The 17,711-nt window shown below is 34.9% G+C and overlaps 1 protein-coding gene across 1 annotated transcript in view; it reads left to right on the forward strand.

The window, feature by feature from the left end:
• Positions 1-17,363, forward strand: part of POT1 (protection of telomeres 1) — a 124,422-nt gene extending 107,059 nt beyond the window's left edge. The window contains exons 14-20 of the mRNA XM_043969290.1: positions 864-1,020; positions 3,251-3,456; positions 7,263-7,398; positions 10,439-10,527; positions 12,108-12,199; positions 14,011-14,116; positions 16,421-17,363. Of these exons, the coding sequence (XP_043825225.1) occupies positions 864-1,020; positions 3,251-3,456; positions 7,263-7,398; positions 10,439-10,527; positions 12,108-12,199; positions 14,011-14,116; positions 16,421-16,533 (899 nt within the window). The 3' untranslated portion in view covers positions 16,534-17,363. The remainder of the gene's footprint in view (positions 1-863; positions 1,021-3,250; positions 3,457-7,262; positions 7,399-10,438; positions 10,528-12,107; positions 12,200-14,010; positions 14,117-16,420) is intronic.
• The last annotated feature ends 348 nt before the right edge of the window (positions 17,364-17,711 follow it).

Genomic DNA, 17,711 nt, shown 5'->3' on the forward strand with positions numbered 1-17,711 from the left:
ACAGAAACATTGTTGGATATTGTTCAGCTAGGGTAGGAAAACTTGCTTCTAGATCACCTGGCAGACTAGACCCATCTCTGCCTAATTTCAAGAATTACCTGGTATTAATCCAATTCTCCTCTTCAAGATGTCAAAATATTTTATTTTACTGGCTACTTCCCAGTTAACCCTCCCTTATATTGCTCTCCTCTTCCTCCTAGGGTGGTTCCAGAAGCAATAATATAGAATGATTTTGGTAGTAGAACATGTAACAGAAGGATCTTGGATGTTATTTAGTCCAAGCTACTCATTTTAGAAATTAAGAGAATGAGTCTCAAAGTCATACAAGAAGAAATAGAAAACTAGTTTGGGAGACTTCTAAGTTTTAAAGGTGTTGTAGTAAAATTTCATCAATCTAGAATAATAGTCCATCTTAATTACAGATGTTTGAGTGATAGATGACTTTCAAAGAACTACCTTGCATTAATTTCAAGTATATACAGTTATTGGAAATGCATTGTCAGAATGCTTCCTAGTATAGGTTTCTTAAAAGGTATCTGCTTTAATGTTTTTATTAAAGCAAATTTGAATTGTTCTTACAGGAGAAATTTTAATTGGTATATTATATCTAAAAAGATGTCCTAAAGTACATTAAAAACAGGTTATCTTGAATAGAATAAGCATTCTCCTAGCAATCTTGTTATATAGAACTCCTAGAAAATCTTTTCTTTGTAGATAATATAAGATTCATTTCTGCCAACCCTTTGTCCAGATTGTTGCAAATTCTGAATTAAAGTCATCTAAATTAATTGTACTTCTTCAAATATACTTGGTTTAGAGGGGTCCATGGAATGCTATATTCATTCAAAAACACTCCTTTATAGTCCTTACAGATCACCAGTATTTGGAGACAACTCCACTGAGTGCTATTTTGAAATGTGATGCCCCTCAACAGTATCGCATCAGAGCAAAACTGAGGAACTATGAACCACAGAAACTTTATCAGTCCGTTAAACTACATTGCCCTAAATGCCATTCACTGTAAGTGTTTCGCCTGTTTAAAACAATAACTTGCTTCAGATTATCTCTACGGATTATGTAGCACATCATTGAGGTTTACGTCTTAGAATGATCAAGTAAATACATTTAGGTTTCATGGGTTGGATTTTGAGACTCTAATCCTAGTTTACATCTTTCAGGTTAATTTCAGCAACATTCGCTATTCTTTAATTTCTCTTGATTCAATTCTGGTAGTCCAGGTAAATATGTGTGAAAAATCATCATTTAACAATTAATTTCTTTTATTTTTCAAAATTATCAGTTGAATTTTCTCGTTTGCATTTTTTTTTGGAGGGGTAATGGAGGTGGTGTTCCCAAGGATGTCATTAATTACCTACAGGAGTTAAGTGGCCCAGTGGATAGATTATTGCGCCTAGACTCAGGAAGACCTGAGTTCAAATCCACATTCATACACTTAATAGCTGTGTGACTCTGGGCAAGTCACTTAACTTCTTTTCCCTTCAGTTTTCTCAACTGTAAAATGGGAATAATGATAGTATATAAAGCACCCAGATTTGTTATGAGGATCAAGTGAGATAATACAATTAATACATTGTACAGTTGTACAATGCCTGGCACATAGTAAATACTTAATTTTTCCTTCCTTTCTTTCTACGTTAAAGAAATAGAAAATTCTGGTTGGTTAATTAGAATTTCTAGTCAATTAAGTGATGACCTTTTTAACTTTTTGGAAGTCTATGAAATTCTTACTATCCTGTTCTCATATGAACATAATAGTGTACATAATTAAATATTACTTTCATGATTAATGATTCTACAACACAACAAATTCACTATTCCAAACATCAGTTCTTAACTAGACAGCACTGTAGGGGTGTGTGTGTGTGTGTGTGTGTGTATGTAATGTATATAATTTACTGACACCAGTACACATCCATAAAAGTTGCTATTTTTGCCTAAATCTGTTGAGAGAATTTTTGTTTGGTTTTTTGTTTTGTTTTGTTTTGTTTCTTTATTCTAAACATATAACTTGCATCAGAAATAGTTGATAGTTTGAGTCATGAGTCATGATGAGTTTGATAAATGTTATTTAATATGTGCAAGATACTGTGGTAGGCACTGATGTTTCTACTTATTTTGATACCACTTAAGGTTTTATAATATGTGTATCTATGTTTATACATATATGGATGTATGTATACATCCACACTGTTGAAGTTTCACAATGCTGTTGTGCTTTGGGAATCATGTTCTGGGCCAATCTTAGATAAGAGATTGTTTTTGGCTCCTTAGTAACCAAATCCCCTAAATTAGGACTTAAGATGAACTCACCTTATGAGAATTATGATAGGTAGCAAATCACAAATCAAGGTTTCAGAGTTTTGAGAAGTTAATGTATATCAAATATATGCTTCTTTCTAATGTTTACTCTGGGGTGCATGATGAACACATGCTTCATAATTCTGTCGTATTACCCTTTTATTGTATTACTTATATTTGGAGGAGCATAATTGTATACATATTGCCTTGCAAACCTTTTGGAACTGACACCTTGATGCTGATTTTTGGGAGTATTTTCCCTGTTTCTCATTATATGCTACATTACATACATTTTGGTGTTAAGAGACACTAATGAAGGATATCTACAAAGCTTTGACTATCAGGGCTTCTTAACTTGTGAACTTGTTTTGAAATATTTTGATAGCTGATTTTAATATACTGGTTTCTTTGTAATCCTATAATTTTTTATGCATTTAAAAACATGATTCTGAGAAGTATTCCATAGGCTCCACCATAATGCCAAAGGGGTCCACAGCATTAAAAAATAAGACTAAGAATCTCTGCTCTCTTTCATTGATGTCCAGCCTTTTGGAATTTCAGTTAACATGATTATCTTGATTTTGTGATATATCCATACTCCATCTAAAAATACTGTAACAGCTTATTCCTACTTTTAGAAAATCGGTTTTTACAATATTCCTGAAGACTATTCGAGACAGTCTTGAAATTTTAAATCCAGATTTTGAGCTTACTGGTATATGTAAAATTGTGATTTGAACATGCCTTTCAGCTGCCTTTCATAACATTGCCAAATGTTTTATAGTGTATAAGAATTACTTAACTGTCTAAATATAATTATCTTCATAATAAAGAACTTAGCAAATAACTTAATGACCATCTTTACTGTTTTCGTTTTCCAAGCAGCTTTATAAATCATTTGCTTATATTATATATTATAAAATTGCTTTAGGCAAGAAGTTCCATATGAAAGTGACCTGGAGCTAGTTTTGCAAGAAGTTGCAACAGGACATCCAGATCCCAAACTACAAAATACAGAATTATATAATTCAGAAGTGTGGATTACCCAAAACCAGCAAGAAAGAAAAATAGTTATTCATTTTGTAAAAAATGATGGAATTCTTCAAGCCCCAGAAGAGACTTTGATCATGATAGAAGGTATGCAGTTTTTAATTGACCACTAGTTTTTTTCCTTTTGTTTTTTCCTCTAGTAAAATATGTTTTAATTTTGCATAAAACTTAGGTGATATCCCTGAAATACTGATTCACTTGATAATCACAAAAGTATGTCTAAAAGGTTTTTTGTTTTTGTTTTTGTTTTTTACCAAATAACAAAAGTATTTATGCCTGAATCTAAATTTGGGCCTACTTTTGGGTTTATACCTAATGGTTTATTTGGTTTTGTCTAAGTAAAGTGTGAAATTTGAGCTCGAGTAATAATAAGATGGCTTTTGGTTTATTAGTAGCAGCTATCAACTTGGTCTCTAGATGTCACTGTTGTATAACAAATCAGAGTAAAGTCAGTATCAGAATGGGAAAGGGGTGGCTATGGAAGAAATAATGTTAAGTTTAACAAGAATGAATATTGAATCTGCCTTTTCAGTTTACTTCCAATAAAAGTCAAATGAACATTTTTAAAGTATTTTTATTGTTATTTAAAGTTTTTCTTATAAACTGGCATATAATTAAAGGGAACATCCTTTCTCTTCTGTACTAACCAAAATTTTGCTTACCAAATAATGGCAGCAGTAACAACAGCATTTATATAGCACTTTAAGGTTTGCAAAGTGCTTTGCATATCTCATCTCATTTAATCTTGACAATGACCATGTGATATAGATACTATTTTTATTCCCATTTCAACAATTGGGCAAGCTCAGGTTCCAAACAGATTGTAGCTATGTAATGAACTTCTGGAATGGAAACTCCTTCCATCAGTGCAGATCAGCAATTCTTTTTTTTTTTTTTTTAGTGAGGCAATTGGGGTTAAGTGACTTGCCCAGGGTCACACAGCTAGTAAGTGTTAAGTGTCTGAGGCCAGATTTGAACCCAGGTACTCCTGACTCCAGGGCCGGTGCTCTATCCACTGCGCCACCTAGCTGCCCCAGCAATTCATTTTTAATTTAAAGTGCTCTCTGGGGCGGTAGTGTTGAACTCAAATAGAAATGGATCCCTGCGGCCACATATTGACTTAGAAAACCACAAATTTTAATACTGTTTATGCTGTACATTTGTATTTATTTTGTTAAACATTTCCCGGTTACATTTTAGCCACACTTGGGGGAGTTTAGCAGGCTACCCCCTCTGGTCTAAAACACTGATTATGTGTATGTTTCCAGTGAAATATGAAGCCAGGTCTTTTTTAAGCCAAGGCCAGTCCACTTTATCACGATGCCCCTCATCTTTATGATGATGAATCATAGTCCTTTCTCCCCTATTCCAGGAGATGTAGCCCCCAAAGTACCAGAAGCATTTTTAGAATGTAGATTTCTCTAGTAGCATTACTTGGAAAAATCTCATTAGAGGATACTATAGTCATTGTTGTAATGAAAAAGAAGTTAGCATGGCTATGTTTTATTTTATTTCAATGTTTTTCCATGTATCTTCCATAGAGAATCCATCCAATATGTTGCAAGTCAAGGTCTTTTTATACTTTGAGAATACCAAGGAAGCATTGGGTAGTTTATCTGTTTTCCTATACTCTTACCATCCTATCCCTTGTTATGATCATACATTTTTCAGTGATATACCTTATTCCATCTCTTGAACATAGATTGCCTGAGCTAGAAGTTAGATTTTTCTTTAAGATGAAAATTTCAAAAATAGAGCATTTCTGCACTGTGATTTCTCAAAATCTAATAGGAAGGTTAAGATACCTTGCTTTATAGTGCTATGATACTTAAAATATCTAAAGATTTTCAGATTTTAAATGTTTTTTTAAATTGCTTTGATTATGGTTCTTTTAGTCTCTGGTTAGAAGTCAGTTTGTCTTCACCAAGTCCCATTTTCTATTTGATGTTTTGGGCTGACTTTACAATCTGTGACACTGGACATTCTTCTGTCTCTGTCTATTTACTTTCAGGCTATGGTTGGCTTTTAAAATATTCATACTATGTGAGATTTTAGCCAACAATATGTTGGGACAGGTGGACAAGAGGATGAGGGTTGTTTGTTTTTTTTATTTTTTGTTTTTTTGGTTTTTGCTGTTGTTTTTAATAAAAGAACTTTGTTTCTAGAATATATATATTGCTGGGCAATGAGGACTAAGTGACTTACCCAAGGTCATACAGCTAGTAAGTGTCAAGTGTCTGAGGTCGGATTTGAACTCAGGTCCTCCTGAATCCAGGATTGGTGTTTTATCCACTGTACCACCTAGCTGCCCCCTAGAATATTTTTTTGTTAACCAAGGTCCTATAATTTAATGAAATATTATCCATTAACTTCTAAAATACCTGTTTTAATATTATTTGTATATCTTGTACCACTAAAGGTTATATTGTATCTGCTACCAGTATGAACTCCGCCACCTTCTCCATAGTACCAGTTGACTCTTAGACACTGAGCCTTTATTATTCTGAACAAAATGATGAGTGGCACACACAGCAGTTTCCTAGTGTTATGGCTAACTTCCCAGGGTTCCATAGAATCCTGCTGACAATGTCAATAATGTTTTAGTGCCAATAACAGACCTAGTAGTAGTAAACAGTGGACAAATGTGGGTCTTTGCACTATTAAAGGAGAAGATGTTGCCCTCTGTTGAAGAGCAGAACTGTTGGCTGGCCAAAAAATAAAATAAAATAACTTTTAAAATGTGAGTTTCTATGACTGTAGGATTGGATCTCTAAATTTCGGATTTGGATATTTAGGTTTGAAAAGGATTAAATAGGGGGTAGCTGGGTGGCGCAGTAGCCGGCCCTGAATTCAGAAGTACCTGAGTTCAAATCTGGCCTTGGACAGTTGACACTTACTAGCTGTGTGACCCTGGGCAAGTCACTTAACCCCTCATTGCCTTGCAAAAATAAAAAAGAAAAGAAAAGGATTAAATAAAAACAGGGATTTTTTGTAGTAGTAGTAAAGTGGCATTTATATAGACCTTTAAGATTTTCAAAACACTTAAATACATAATATTTTTTTCTCACAATAATACCATAAGATAGGTACTATTGGGGCAGCTAGGTGGTGCAGTGGATAGAGCACTGGCCCTGGAGTCAGGAGTACCTGAGTTCAAATCTGGCCTCAGATACTTAACACTTACTAGCTGTGTGACCCTGGGCAAGTCACTTAACTCCAATTGCCTCACTAAAAAAAAAAAAAAAAACAAGATAGGTACTATTGGTATTTATCCCATATTACCAATGATCAAATGGCAACTCAGAAAAGATAATCTTGCCCATGTTGTAATTTCCAGAGGTAGGTTTTGAACCCATGTTTCCTTCCTCCACTTCCAGCATTATACCACATTGTGAGAAGAACAAAAGTGGAAGAAACATTAATCTAATAAAATTAATTTATAATATTCTTGAAGATCTAAAAAACTATTTGTGCCATTTCTAACTCTTTAAACCTTAATGCTTAGCAGATAGAAAAATATAATTTCATTGTTGTATAATAAAGCATTTAATTTTATCATTTAATCAGTGATTACTGTTGTTATAACAAATTGTACCCTTAATTTTAGAATTGTTCATAATAATATGATACAACTTTACGTAGAGATGACTCATTTGAAGTTTTACATGGTTACTAAAATAGATTATTCTGAATGGCCTGGTTTTTTGCTGATTGCCCTTTTTGCTCTTTAGCCTTAATTCATGTGTTAACTTAATATATTGCAATACTTTTCCTGTCTTACATTTAATTGCAGGTGATGATTCTAAAACCATGAAAATAAATGGGAAAACCTTATGTAGTAAACAAAACAAAATATTATACTGTTTCTAAGAAATCACTTTTCTTTTTAATAGGAGGAACACTGAGTGAAATTTATCAACTCTCAAAAAAGTTTAAAGGTGTTATTCCTGTGAAATCCAGCCAAGAAGATCTCATTATCCCAGATCTGACAATACCATTCCTTATACAAGGGAAAACATGGTACTATGGGTATGTTTACAAACTCTAAAATTATTTGTAATTAGAAGCCATATAAATATCATTTTTAATTTAATGACATGCCTCTATTATCACATAAAATAGGATCCTTTCCTTTTTCAAGATAGTTATTTAAAATCATTTTATCTATATAACCATCAATATATCTCTTTACCTAAGACTGGATCTCCTTCTCTTGCCCAGGCCAGAAATACAGCATCTATACATGAAACTGATCCCAATACTTTTCAGTCTTACCCTTCTCCATTTATCTAACCTGCAATGTTTCATGCTTCTTCAACTGTGCTGAAGATCAGAGACCACCCCACCCCCAGCCCAAGAGATTTATCAACTTCAGCCTTCAGTAGTAGGCAGGGATTATAGGCATGCACTACCTTATCTAGCCATGTTTTGTTTATATATAGGTACATGAAAATTGTGAAGATCACATGATGTATTGCAGAACACTTATAAATCAGTATCAAAGTACTGTTATGATGCTTTAATTTTATTAAAAAGTACTTTGTTTACAAACTCAAGCAATAAAATTTCTAGTTTAATTTCTGCTTAGATAGAAAATACCTCTAACTTCAGCAATATATTTTGGAACCTCTGGTATTTGTTTAGGTTTTTAAATATTTGCAGCTTATAAAAAATTGTCATTTTCATTCTGTATTATCTCACTATTTCTTTAGATAACTGGAAATAGATTTTGCTTATTTACAAAAGTTTCTTACTCTGTGATAACTAGAAAGTTTTAATGTATTTGAATATATTTGGTGGTTTGGAAATCTCTAATTTATTCTTTGGTTTTACACCAACCTATACAAATCTGTTCAAGAAGAAGAATTCCCCAAAATAGAATTTTAATTTATTTATAAATGTAGTTGGTTTAGACCCCTGAGGCCTTGACTTGCTCATCTATAAAAAGAGGGAGCTGAACCATACAATCTCTAAGGTACTTGCTCTAATGTTCTATGATTCTAACCCTTGTTTGAAAGTGTAAGAATCTATAAGAAAAACATAAGTTTTTTAAATTATTTTTTTTCAATAAAACATTTCTTCTCCCTCATTCCCCCTTGAGGGTGGGGAGGGGGAATACTTGTGACAAACATACATAGTGAAGCAAAACATTTTCTCACATGCCCATAAAGGTCAGATTCCCCATATTAAGTCCATTACCTTTCTTGTTAGGAGATAGGTAACATTCTTCATCACTGATCCTCTAGCATCATGGTGAGTCATTGCATTGATCAGAGATTTCCTGTCCTGTATATTGCTTGTTTGTGCATATTTGTTTTGTTTGTCTCATTAGATTGTGAGCTCCTTAAGAAGTATTCCAAAGTTCTTCATTTTGACCATATTCTTGTAATAGTTTAAATTGTTCTCCTGATTCTGATCACTGCACTTTGCATCAATTCATACAAGTCTTCCAAGTTTTCTCTGAAAACTATTCCCTTCATCATTTAGTATACTACAAAAGCCACCAAAGTGATTTTCCTACAGTGCAGTTCTGACCATGCGACCTCCCTAGTCAGTAAACTCCAGTGGCTCCCTATTGCCCCCAGAATCAAATACAAAATCCTCTGTTTGACATTCAGAGCCTTCATGACTCTCTCCCCTACTACCTTCCCAGACTTTTTACGTCTTATTCCTCACCTCACATTCTTCAATGAGGTGATACTGGCTTCTTTACTGTTCCATGAACAAGACTATTCCATCTATCTGATCCAGACATTTTCTCTGTCCATCCCCCATGCCTGTAATACTCTTTTTTTAAAAAAAATCTCTGCCTACTTTCCTTTAGGCACCAGCTAAAATCCCATCTTCTTCAAGAAGCCTTTCTGAATTGTTGTTGATTCTAGTGCCTTTCCAGTTTTGATTATTTCCTGTCTTGTACATTTCTTGTTTGTTATTTATTTATTTTATTTGTTTTCCTCATTAGATTGTGAGCCTCTTGAGGGCACTGTCATGCTTCTTTTTTTATAGTTCCAGCACTTGGCACAATCCTTGGCACATAGTAGATGCTTAATAAATGTTTATTGATTGATTGGCAATAGTATTCTATTGTATTTGTATACCAGTTTGGACTAGCAATCCCTGGTGTGATGGCTTGCTGAGTACTTTTCAGGGTTGCCCATCCACCTTTGATCTCTACTTGATTCCCCTAACTCTTACCTGTGGCTCCAAGAAACTGTAGTGTGCATAGCAGCCACACCCCAGTAAAACTGTCTCAGCAGATGAGCTAACTCAGGTTAAGGGAACTGATAGGCCTCAAACTGGTTGGTGAGTTAGGAGGATGTCTACCCCAAGCATGTGGAGACTTCCTCCATTGGGATGGGCAAATAAGAACTGTTTGTTCCAACAGCCACGTCTATGGCTGAGGCGGGCACTGTGAAGGGCTTAGATCTTGGTCAGACATCAGAGATGCCAAGGTCATCCACTGCATCCTGGACCATCGTCAGCTGTCTTGACTTTTTCTTGCCATTGGGCTTCTGTGACTCTGGGAGAGAGAGTGAGGCTGATGACTTTGCACAACTCTGCCTTACTTAAATCCATTTCATGCACAAGTCAAAATACCACTTGGTGGTGTCATCCATTGCTTCTCTTCAAAAGGAAAGTCAAATACCACCAGTTGGTTCAACCATTCCCCAATCAATAGATATCCCCTGAGTTTCTTGTTCTTTTCTACCACAAAAAGAGCTACAGTAAATATTTTTGTATATATGAGTTCTTTCTTTAATCTTTTTTTATCATAGTATCTCTGGGTCAAAGAGTACTGAGTAGATACATCTTCACAGCCTATCTCACAGCATAATCCAAACAGTTACTAACACTAAAACTGATGGCCTGGAAGGAATTTCAACAGAAATAGAGAGGTCTGGAGGAACATTGAATTTAGGAAGAAAAACAATTAAAACTCCATGAGAAAAGAGATTATGTAATAATCTTTGCATCTCCTCCAATACCTATCATAGTACACGGCTTATAGTAAATGCTTAATGTTGAAATTTTGAATATTTACAAATCAGAATTTTGTTTTCCACATCAGGTGCAAGCAGTGTTCTAAATTGGAAACAATACAGAATCTGAATTCTCTCGTTAAGGAAGCATCGTGGACACCCATTTGCATTGCCCAAGGTTGAGTAGTTTTTTCTTAGCCTGTAATTATAACTTTCAAAGTTCAGTAATACTAATAATACCTCATTAATTAGGACTTCACTGTTTGTGATCATTGGGAAAGTGAACATAAGTTCTCTTTGCTTAATGAACTCTTTCTTCATAGTGTTAATCAGTAGGGTAATCAAAATTGTAGTGGGAATACAAAAAGGACTTGAGAACAAATTTTTCAAACATTTTCAGTCAAGTTATTTTTTTGGAAACCTAAGTGTGAAACTTTGAATTTCTTCCTAGACAGTCGTTCCAGACATTGAGAGCTCTATGAATCCTGATTTTAGTCCTTAACATATTAACTATCCCTGCCAATTTTGCATCTTCTGCAACCTTGGTACAGACTTTTCACTAAATCACATTGGTCTTCCTATCACCTAGTAAAATGTCTTATTTGTCATCAGTGCAATGGGCAAATAAATACTTTGTTAAGTATGATTATTTTCCTCCCCATTTTTCAGTTAGTTTAAATTTGATTTATTTTTGAGGCTTTCTGCAGTTCCAAAAAAATGCAAAGTTCATTAATTCTATAAACATTCATTGTGGGTAATAAATGTCTTCTGGTGAATGAACCACCTATTTCTAACAGCTCCATAAAATCTTAACGATAATTTATGATACTCTTGGCAGTACAGGTTCTGTCATATTTTTTTCTAACCTTGCCAAATACCAAAACCCTAGCTTTTGACTTTTTTTTGTCCATTTACCATTCTCAAACAAAGAAAATTTACAGGTTTTATAGAATCAGAATAGAGCAGTTTGTACAACATTTAAGTTTTGTGCTCCTCATTGTATACAGCACAGGGCCAAGATAATTTGATAGATTTCACAAATAAAAACATCTTAGTACCATTTAATTAATAATTCATGTCAAAGCTAATTTATGGCAATATTAATACTTAAGTCCTTTAAGAATCCATATTTTCATCAGTGTACTTCCTTTGCCAATACAGATTGTAAACCTTCCATGCATTAATAAGCTATCTCCATGAATTTCTGGAACCAAAAAAAATTTAATCCTGATGGCCTACCCTACAATGATATGTCTCTCTGACCATAATTTTAGTGGTCTAGATAACAAATACTGTTACTGTGTTGCAAAACCCATACTTGAAGCCTTTCTAATTTGTCAGACTTTCCAGTGCTTATATTCTGTTGGTCCTGTGTTTGGTAAGCTAGGATCTAAACTGGGTTACCGAAATCACCTCCAAACCAGGAAAAAAGCATTGGAGAAGGACTTTAGTGGAAAATCACATAGCTATATTTACTGAAAGCCAGTCAAGTTGCTTACATAGGGTGTCAGGCATCACTGTTCAATTTTATGGAAATTATTCCAAGATATAACTACATGAAAAGCAAGTGCTAACTTTAAAACAGCATTAAGGAGATAGGGATAGGTATACTCATTTTTTTTGTATCACCATACAAATTAGCCCTGATTGTATAATGTCTTTTATTTTGTTGTTATTGAACTATATAGTTAACCTTTGCCTTACTCTGATACATAAAATAATGAATACATAAAGCTTAACCATTTTTCCCCTCCCTAGCATTGGGCATTGTACCACTCCAGTATGTATTTGTTATGACATTTACTCTTGATGATGGAACAGGAACCCTGAAAGTATACCTGATGGACTGTGTAAGTAACAGACTTTGTGAAGTCATAGTTATTCAGAATGTATTTGTTGTTGTTGTTTGTCCTTCATTCTCAGAGGACCATGACATCAAAGTGATGTGATGACTTGCAGTGAATTGGATTTAAGTGAGGGAGGGCTGTGCAAAGTCACCAACCTTACTCTGTCCTCCAGAGCCAATTGAATCCAGTGGCAAAATAAATATCAGGTTGACTGGAAATGGCCCCAGATGTTTAAGTCAGTTGGGGTTAAGTGACTTGCCCAGGGCCACACAGCTAGTAAGTGTCTGAGGTGAGATTTGAATTCAGGTCCTCCTAACTTCAGGGCCAATGCTCTATCTACTGTGCTGCCTAGCTGCCCTAGCCCTATATATTTACTTAGATTATCTGTTTTTTCTCCAGTCTCTGCACACACCCCACCTTATTTTCCTTATCATTCACTTCCTGACTCCCAATCAGAGGATGGTGGTTTCTTTGGGGACTGAATCACAAAACATCTCAGCTTCCTCCCATACTAGGCATTTCGCAGGTCATCATCTAGGTCTCTGCCCCAAGTGACTTTTGGATAGTCAAAATTGGCCCCAACTGGGTGCTATACTCGTTCCTTCAGGCTTCAGGCTTGTGGAGTGCTCCACAACCACCCACATGTCTGAGTTATTGAAAGTTTTTGTTTGTTTTAATTGTTTGGAATCTAGAAGAACTGAACCATGGACACTGCTGAAGTTGTTTTATCCTCGGCACGTAATTTCTGTTTCAGAGAAGTTGTAAGCATTGGAGAAAATGTCTAATCGGCCGTTTTGTTGCTCTTGTGATCTAGAAAAGCCTGTTTTTCCCATTCTTATACAAAATTAATAAGCTTGAAAGCAATGGCTAATGAAAATTTGTGAATGTCGGGTATTAGTGAAAATGTTACAGAAAGAGGATAAGGGTGACAGAAAGAAAAAGATATGGGGGATGATCATCACTTCCTCTTACCACTACATAAGATATGTGTTCTATATAGGAATCACTCAGCCCAACTATAATTCAGGTACCTAGCTGCAAAATGGTCATAATCTATTACATATTTTCTGTAACTGGAATTTCACTTACCTTATTGAAATATAAGAAAAGTCTTTTTGACATGGTGGATGAGACTGCATGGAGACTTGAGTGCAAGGTCCATCTTTGTCACATACTAGCTTTGTTACCCTTGACAAGTCACTTAAACTTTTAATGACCCAGACAACTTTTTAATTCTATAAGTTGCGGCATGGGAGCTCATCTGCATTAGTAAAGGGAGTTTCCCTACTGAGTCTTCTCTACATGATGAAATTTTAGGTTCAGTTGAAAGAAAAGCAAGAAAGCTACTTTACTTGTGACAAGAGTTTAGGAGTACCAAGAGAGAATTCTGGAGGAGAATGAAGGGAAGAATTTCTCTTTTTCTAATACAACAACAACAAAAATAATAATATGGAAGTACTTTATAATACAATTCTATTAACTACTGAATCTTTCTTATACAAAGGTTCTTACAAGAATTGAAGGTATTAAGGATTTTTAATTGAGATGAATGTTTCTGATTCCCAGAAAGAATTTATAAAGAATTCAGATGTCCTGTGATTATTATGTTTAATAGTCATATCTTAAAGTAGTAAATCAGTTTGAATTTGTCCTGTCATTAATTTTAAATGTTTGGATTATTTTTAAAAGATATACCCTAAAGTGCTTCAGAAAATTAAAAAAAAATGTTAAAATGTCTGCATTAACTATAGAAGGTGAATGTAGAATGAGTGTTTCCTGATGTTCTGTTATAAACCTTTCTTATCTTTCTTCAGGAAAGTTTTTTTCAAATTCCTGCGTCAGAGATTCTAAACAGAGATGACCTTCAGAAAAATATGGAAATGATCATGTACATGCTTTGTCCTCCAGGAAAAAAAATTGGTAGGCAATCATATTTTCAGAATTTCACCTTATCTTTTGAAATTGTGCTACCTTATTTATAACCTATAGAAAAAATATACAAAATCTTAACTCATATAATTTTTTCCTTGTTTTTATAAAGCTGCATTTTTATTTTATAAAGATTTGTTGGGGTCAGCTAGGTGGCTCAGTGAATAAAGCACCCACCCTGGATTCAGGAGAACCTGAGTTCAAATCCAGCCTCAGACACTTGACACTTACTAGCTGTGTGACCCTGGGCAAGTCACTTAACCCTCATTGCCCTTTAAAAAAAAAAAGATGTCTTGTTGTAATTTAAAATCAGTTATTAACTTGAGGTTTTTTAGCAGTCCCTCTCCCAAATATATGTATCTTAGACTAAGTTCAATCAAAGTCAACAGTGCCCCCAGAACTAATATCTTGGGCTTCTGAGTTCAACTGAATAAAGATTTACCAAGTACCCATTGTGTGCAAGGTACCATCCTGACCAGTAGGGATGCAGAGACAGAATATGAATCTACCCCTCTCCTCAGTGGCTTTTCCCTTAAGATATAAAAGAAAAGATTTTTCTCCCAGTGGAGAAAACTGAAGGATCTGACACATGAGTAAGACTCAAGTTCTGTGTCAGTTGTCTTTCCTGACCGAGGACCCTCCTATCAGGAAGATCTAAAATAAAAAGTACAGCTGTAAGTGTTATTTATATCAGTCAATCAGCAAACATTAATTACTGGCTCTTGTGTTGCAAGTACTATGTTAGGCCCTAGAGATACAAAGACCCTGTTTTTAGAGCTTATGTTCTATCAGGGGAATGAATCTTTCATATGAGGGAAGAAAACCCTTCTTCATAAATTCTTCTTATTATAATTTTGAAATAATCCTTAAATTTTCTTGTTAAAGAATCATAATCGGACTTAGTACATAGAATGCTGGACTTATAGCCAGAAATACCTAGGTTCAAATCCTGCTTCAGGTATTTACTAGCTCTTGATCCTGTGTTTGGTAAACCAGGATCTAAACTGGGTTACTGAAATCACCTCCAAAATGGGAAAAAAGCATAGGAGAAAGACTTTAGTGGGAAATCACATAGCTATATTTACTAAAAACCAGTCAAGTTGCTTACATAGGGTGTCAGGCATCACTGTTCAGTTTTATGGAGATTATTCCAAGATATAACTACATGAAAAGCAAGTGCTGACTTTAAAATAGCATTAAGGAGATAGGGATAGATATACTCATTTCAGGTATTTACTAGCTAAAAAGTGTCTGAGGCAGGATGTGAACTCAGCTCATTGAAACTACAAATTCAGTACTACATCACAGCCTTTCAAAGCAAAGTAAGTCAAATGTAGCATTGGAAGTGACAGTGTTAATGAAATAACAGTAACCCACAACTCTTGAACCAACTTTACTTAGAATCAGTTTGAAAATAATCTTCACGGGCTGTTGGCATCTCAAAATATCACTGTAGGGGCAGCTAGATGGCGCAGTGGTTAAAGCACCGGCCCTGGATTCAGGAGTACCTGAGTTCAAATCCGGCCTCAGACACTTAACACTTACTAGCTGTGTGACCCTGGGCAAGTCACTTAACCCCCATTGCCCCGCAAAAAAAATATATATATATATATATATATATCACTGTAACTTATGCAAATTATCTGAATAATTTTTAACATGCCTGGCTTAGGTATACCACCATGTACTACTGTACTGACCTAGCTCATCTACTAGATCCAACTGAATGGAGAATTTTGTTTAGATTGGCCTAAGGCAGAAGCATCCATTGGCAATCAAAATGATGATGACTGAAATGGAGCAATGAGGATAGCAGTACCATCGTGTTGATTTAGGAATCATTCAGCAAGTGGCCTGCTATGTGCTAGATGTTGGGGATACAAGTCCAAAAGTGAAAATCTCCGCCTTTGAGGACCTTATATTCCTAAAGTGATGATAAAAGTGATACAATATACTAATTGAAGATTTTAAAAGTTAATTTCTGGCAGTTAGCTCTGGGTAATAGTTACTGCTTCCATAGTGTAAAGTTTCCAATCTTCTAGTAGAATTATCTTTTTTATTAAAGAAGAAAAGTACATCATTTGATGTCTTCAAAATCATTACATGTATTCAGCAAATGTTTTAAATAAATTATTTTGAATAGATGAAACTAACATAAAATAATTTAAAACTTTTTGGGGGCCAGTTGATTTTATATATTAGTTTTTCAGTTGTTAACTATATTTGCCTATGTATTTTGATTTTGGTGGTGGTGGTGGTGTTCTTAGTTTTATCAGTAATTTTGTTTTTCCCTAGGAGAATACCCTTGGTTGGAATGCTTCATCAAATCTTATAATGTCAGAAATGAAGTGGAACAGGAAATTTGCTATCGGATTTTTGATACTGTAGTTGTTGAAGATTTAATCTAATATTTAAATGCATATGTAATATAATTGTATAATAATGTAATATGCTTCTGAGATATAACTTCACATGATTATTATAATAAAATGTTCTAAAATATGTAGTGACTTTCTGAGGGGGGTTCTATTACATTTTTTGGTTTTACATTAACATTATTTCCAAACATAGCCCTTTCTCATCCCCTTTCCAGAGGGCCAACCCTTGTATTCTCTAAGATACTTAAATGCATCTCTTTGATCTCCTAGATTCAGAAGCATTTCAGAAATGCATATCCCTCACCAACACCTCATAACAAAGAATAGAAAATGGAGAAGAAAAGAAGCAGGTCAGCAAAACTACCCCATATCTCAACCAAGTCTGGCAGTATCTCCAGGGTTCCACACCCATGGTCTCCCTCATCACTATAGCAAAAGGAAGGAAGCGTATTTTCTCCTTTTCAGAGTCAAGCTTGCAGACTGATCAGATTATTCCATTCCTTTTCTGTTGATGTTGCTTTGATTTTTGTTGGTGTGATGTGCATATTTTTCTCCTGGCTTTCCTTACTTTGCATTCATTCATACAGATCTTCTCATGCTTCTCTTTAGTCATTCTCCATATTTATAGTTTCAGCACAGCAGCATTCTTTTACATTCATATACCACTGTTTAGCCATTCCCCAATGATAGGATCATAAGAAAATAAGCATGAGGGCTTTGGAAGTCATTGAGTCACTTCTCATTTTAGAGTTGACAGTCCTAGGGGCACACAGCTAGTAAGTGTCTGAGGCAGAAGTCAAACCTAGGTTTTTCTGACTTCAAGTCCAGCATTCTACCTACTCTGCCACACTGTTTTTTGTTTGTTTGTTTTTAGTGAGGCAATTGGGGTTAAGTGACATGCCCAGGGTCACACAGCTAGTAAGTGTTAAGTGTCTGAGGCCGGATTTGAACTCAGGTACTCCTGACTCCAGGGCTGGTGCTCTATCCACTGCGCCACCTAGCTGCCCCTCTGCCACACTGTTAAAAAAAGTGTTATAAATATTTTGGTGTATATGGGACCATTATTTCTTGCTTTGACTATCACTGGGGTTCCTGGATCAAACATATAAGAAAATTGTAGTTTGTATTTTTTACAAGATAATCCACATTTTTATTTTAACTGTGTAAGGGCCAAATTTATTATGGGGAGAGTTAATTGGGTGGCTCGC

The sequence above is a fragment of the Dromiciops gliroides genome, chromosome 5 (genome assembly GCF_019393635.1).
Source record: "Dromiciops gliroides isolate mDroGli1 chromosome 5, mDroGli1.pri, whole genome shotgun sequence".
Lineage (NCBI taxonomy): Eukaryota > Metazoa > Chordata > Mammalia > Microbiotheria > Microbiotheriidae > Dromiciops > Dromiciops gliroides.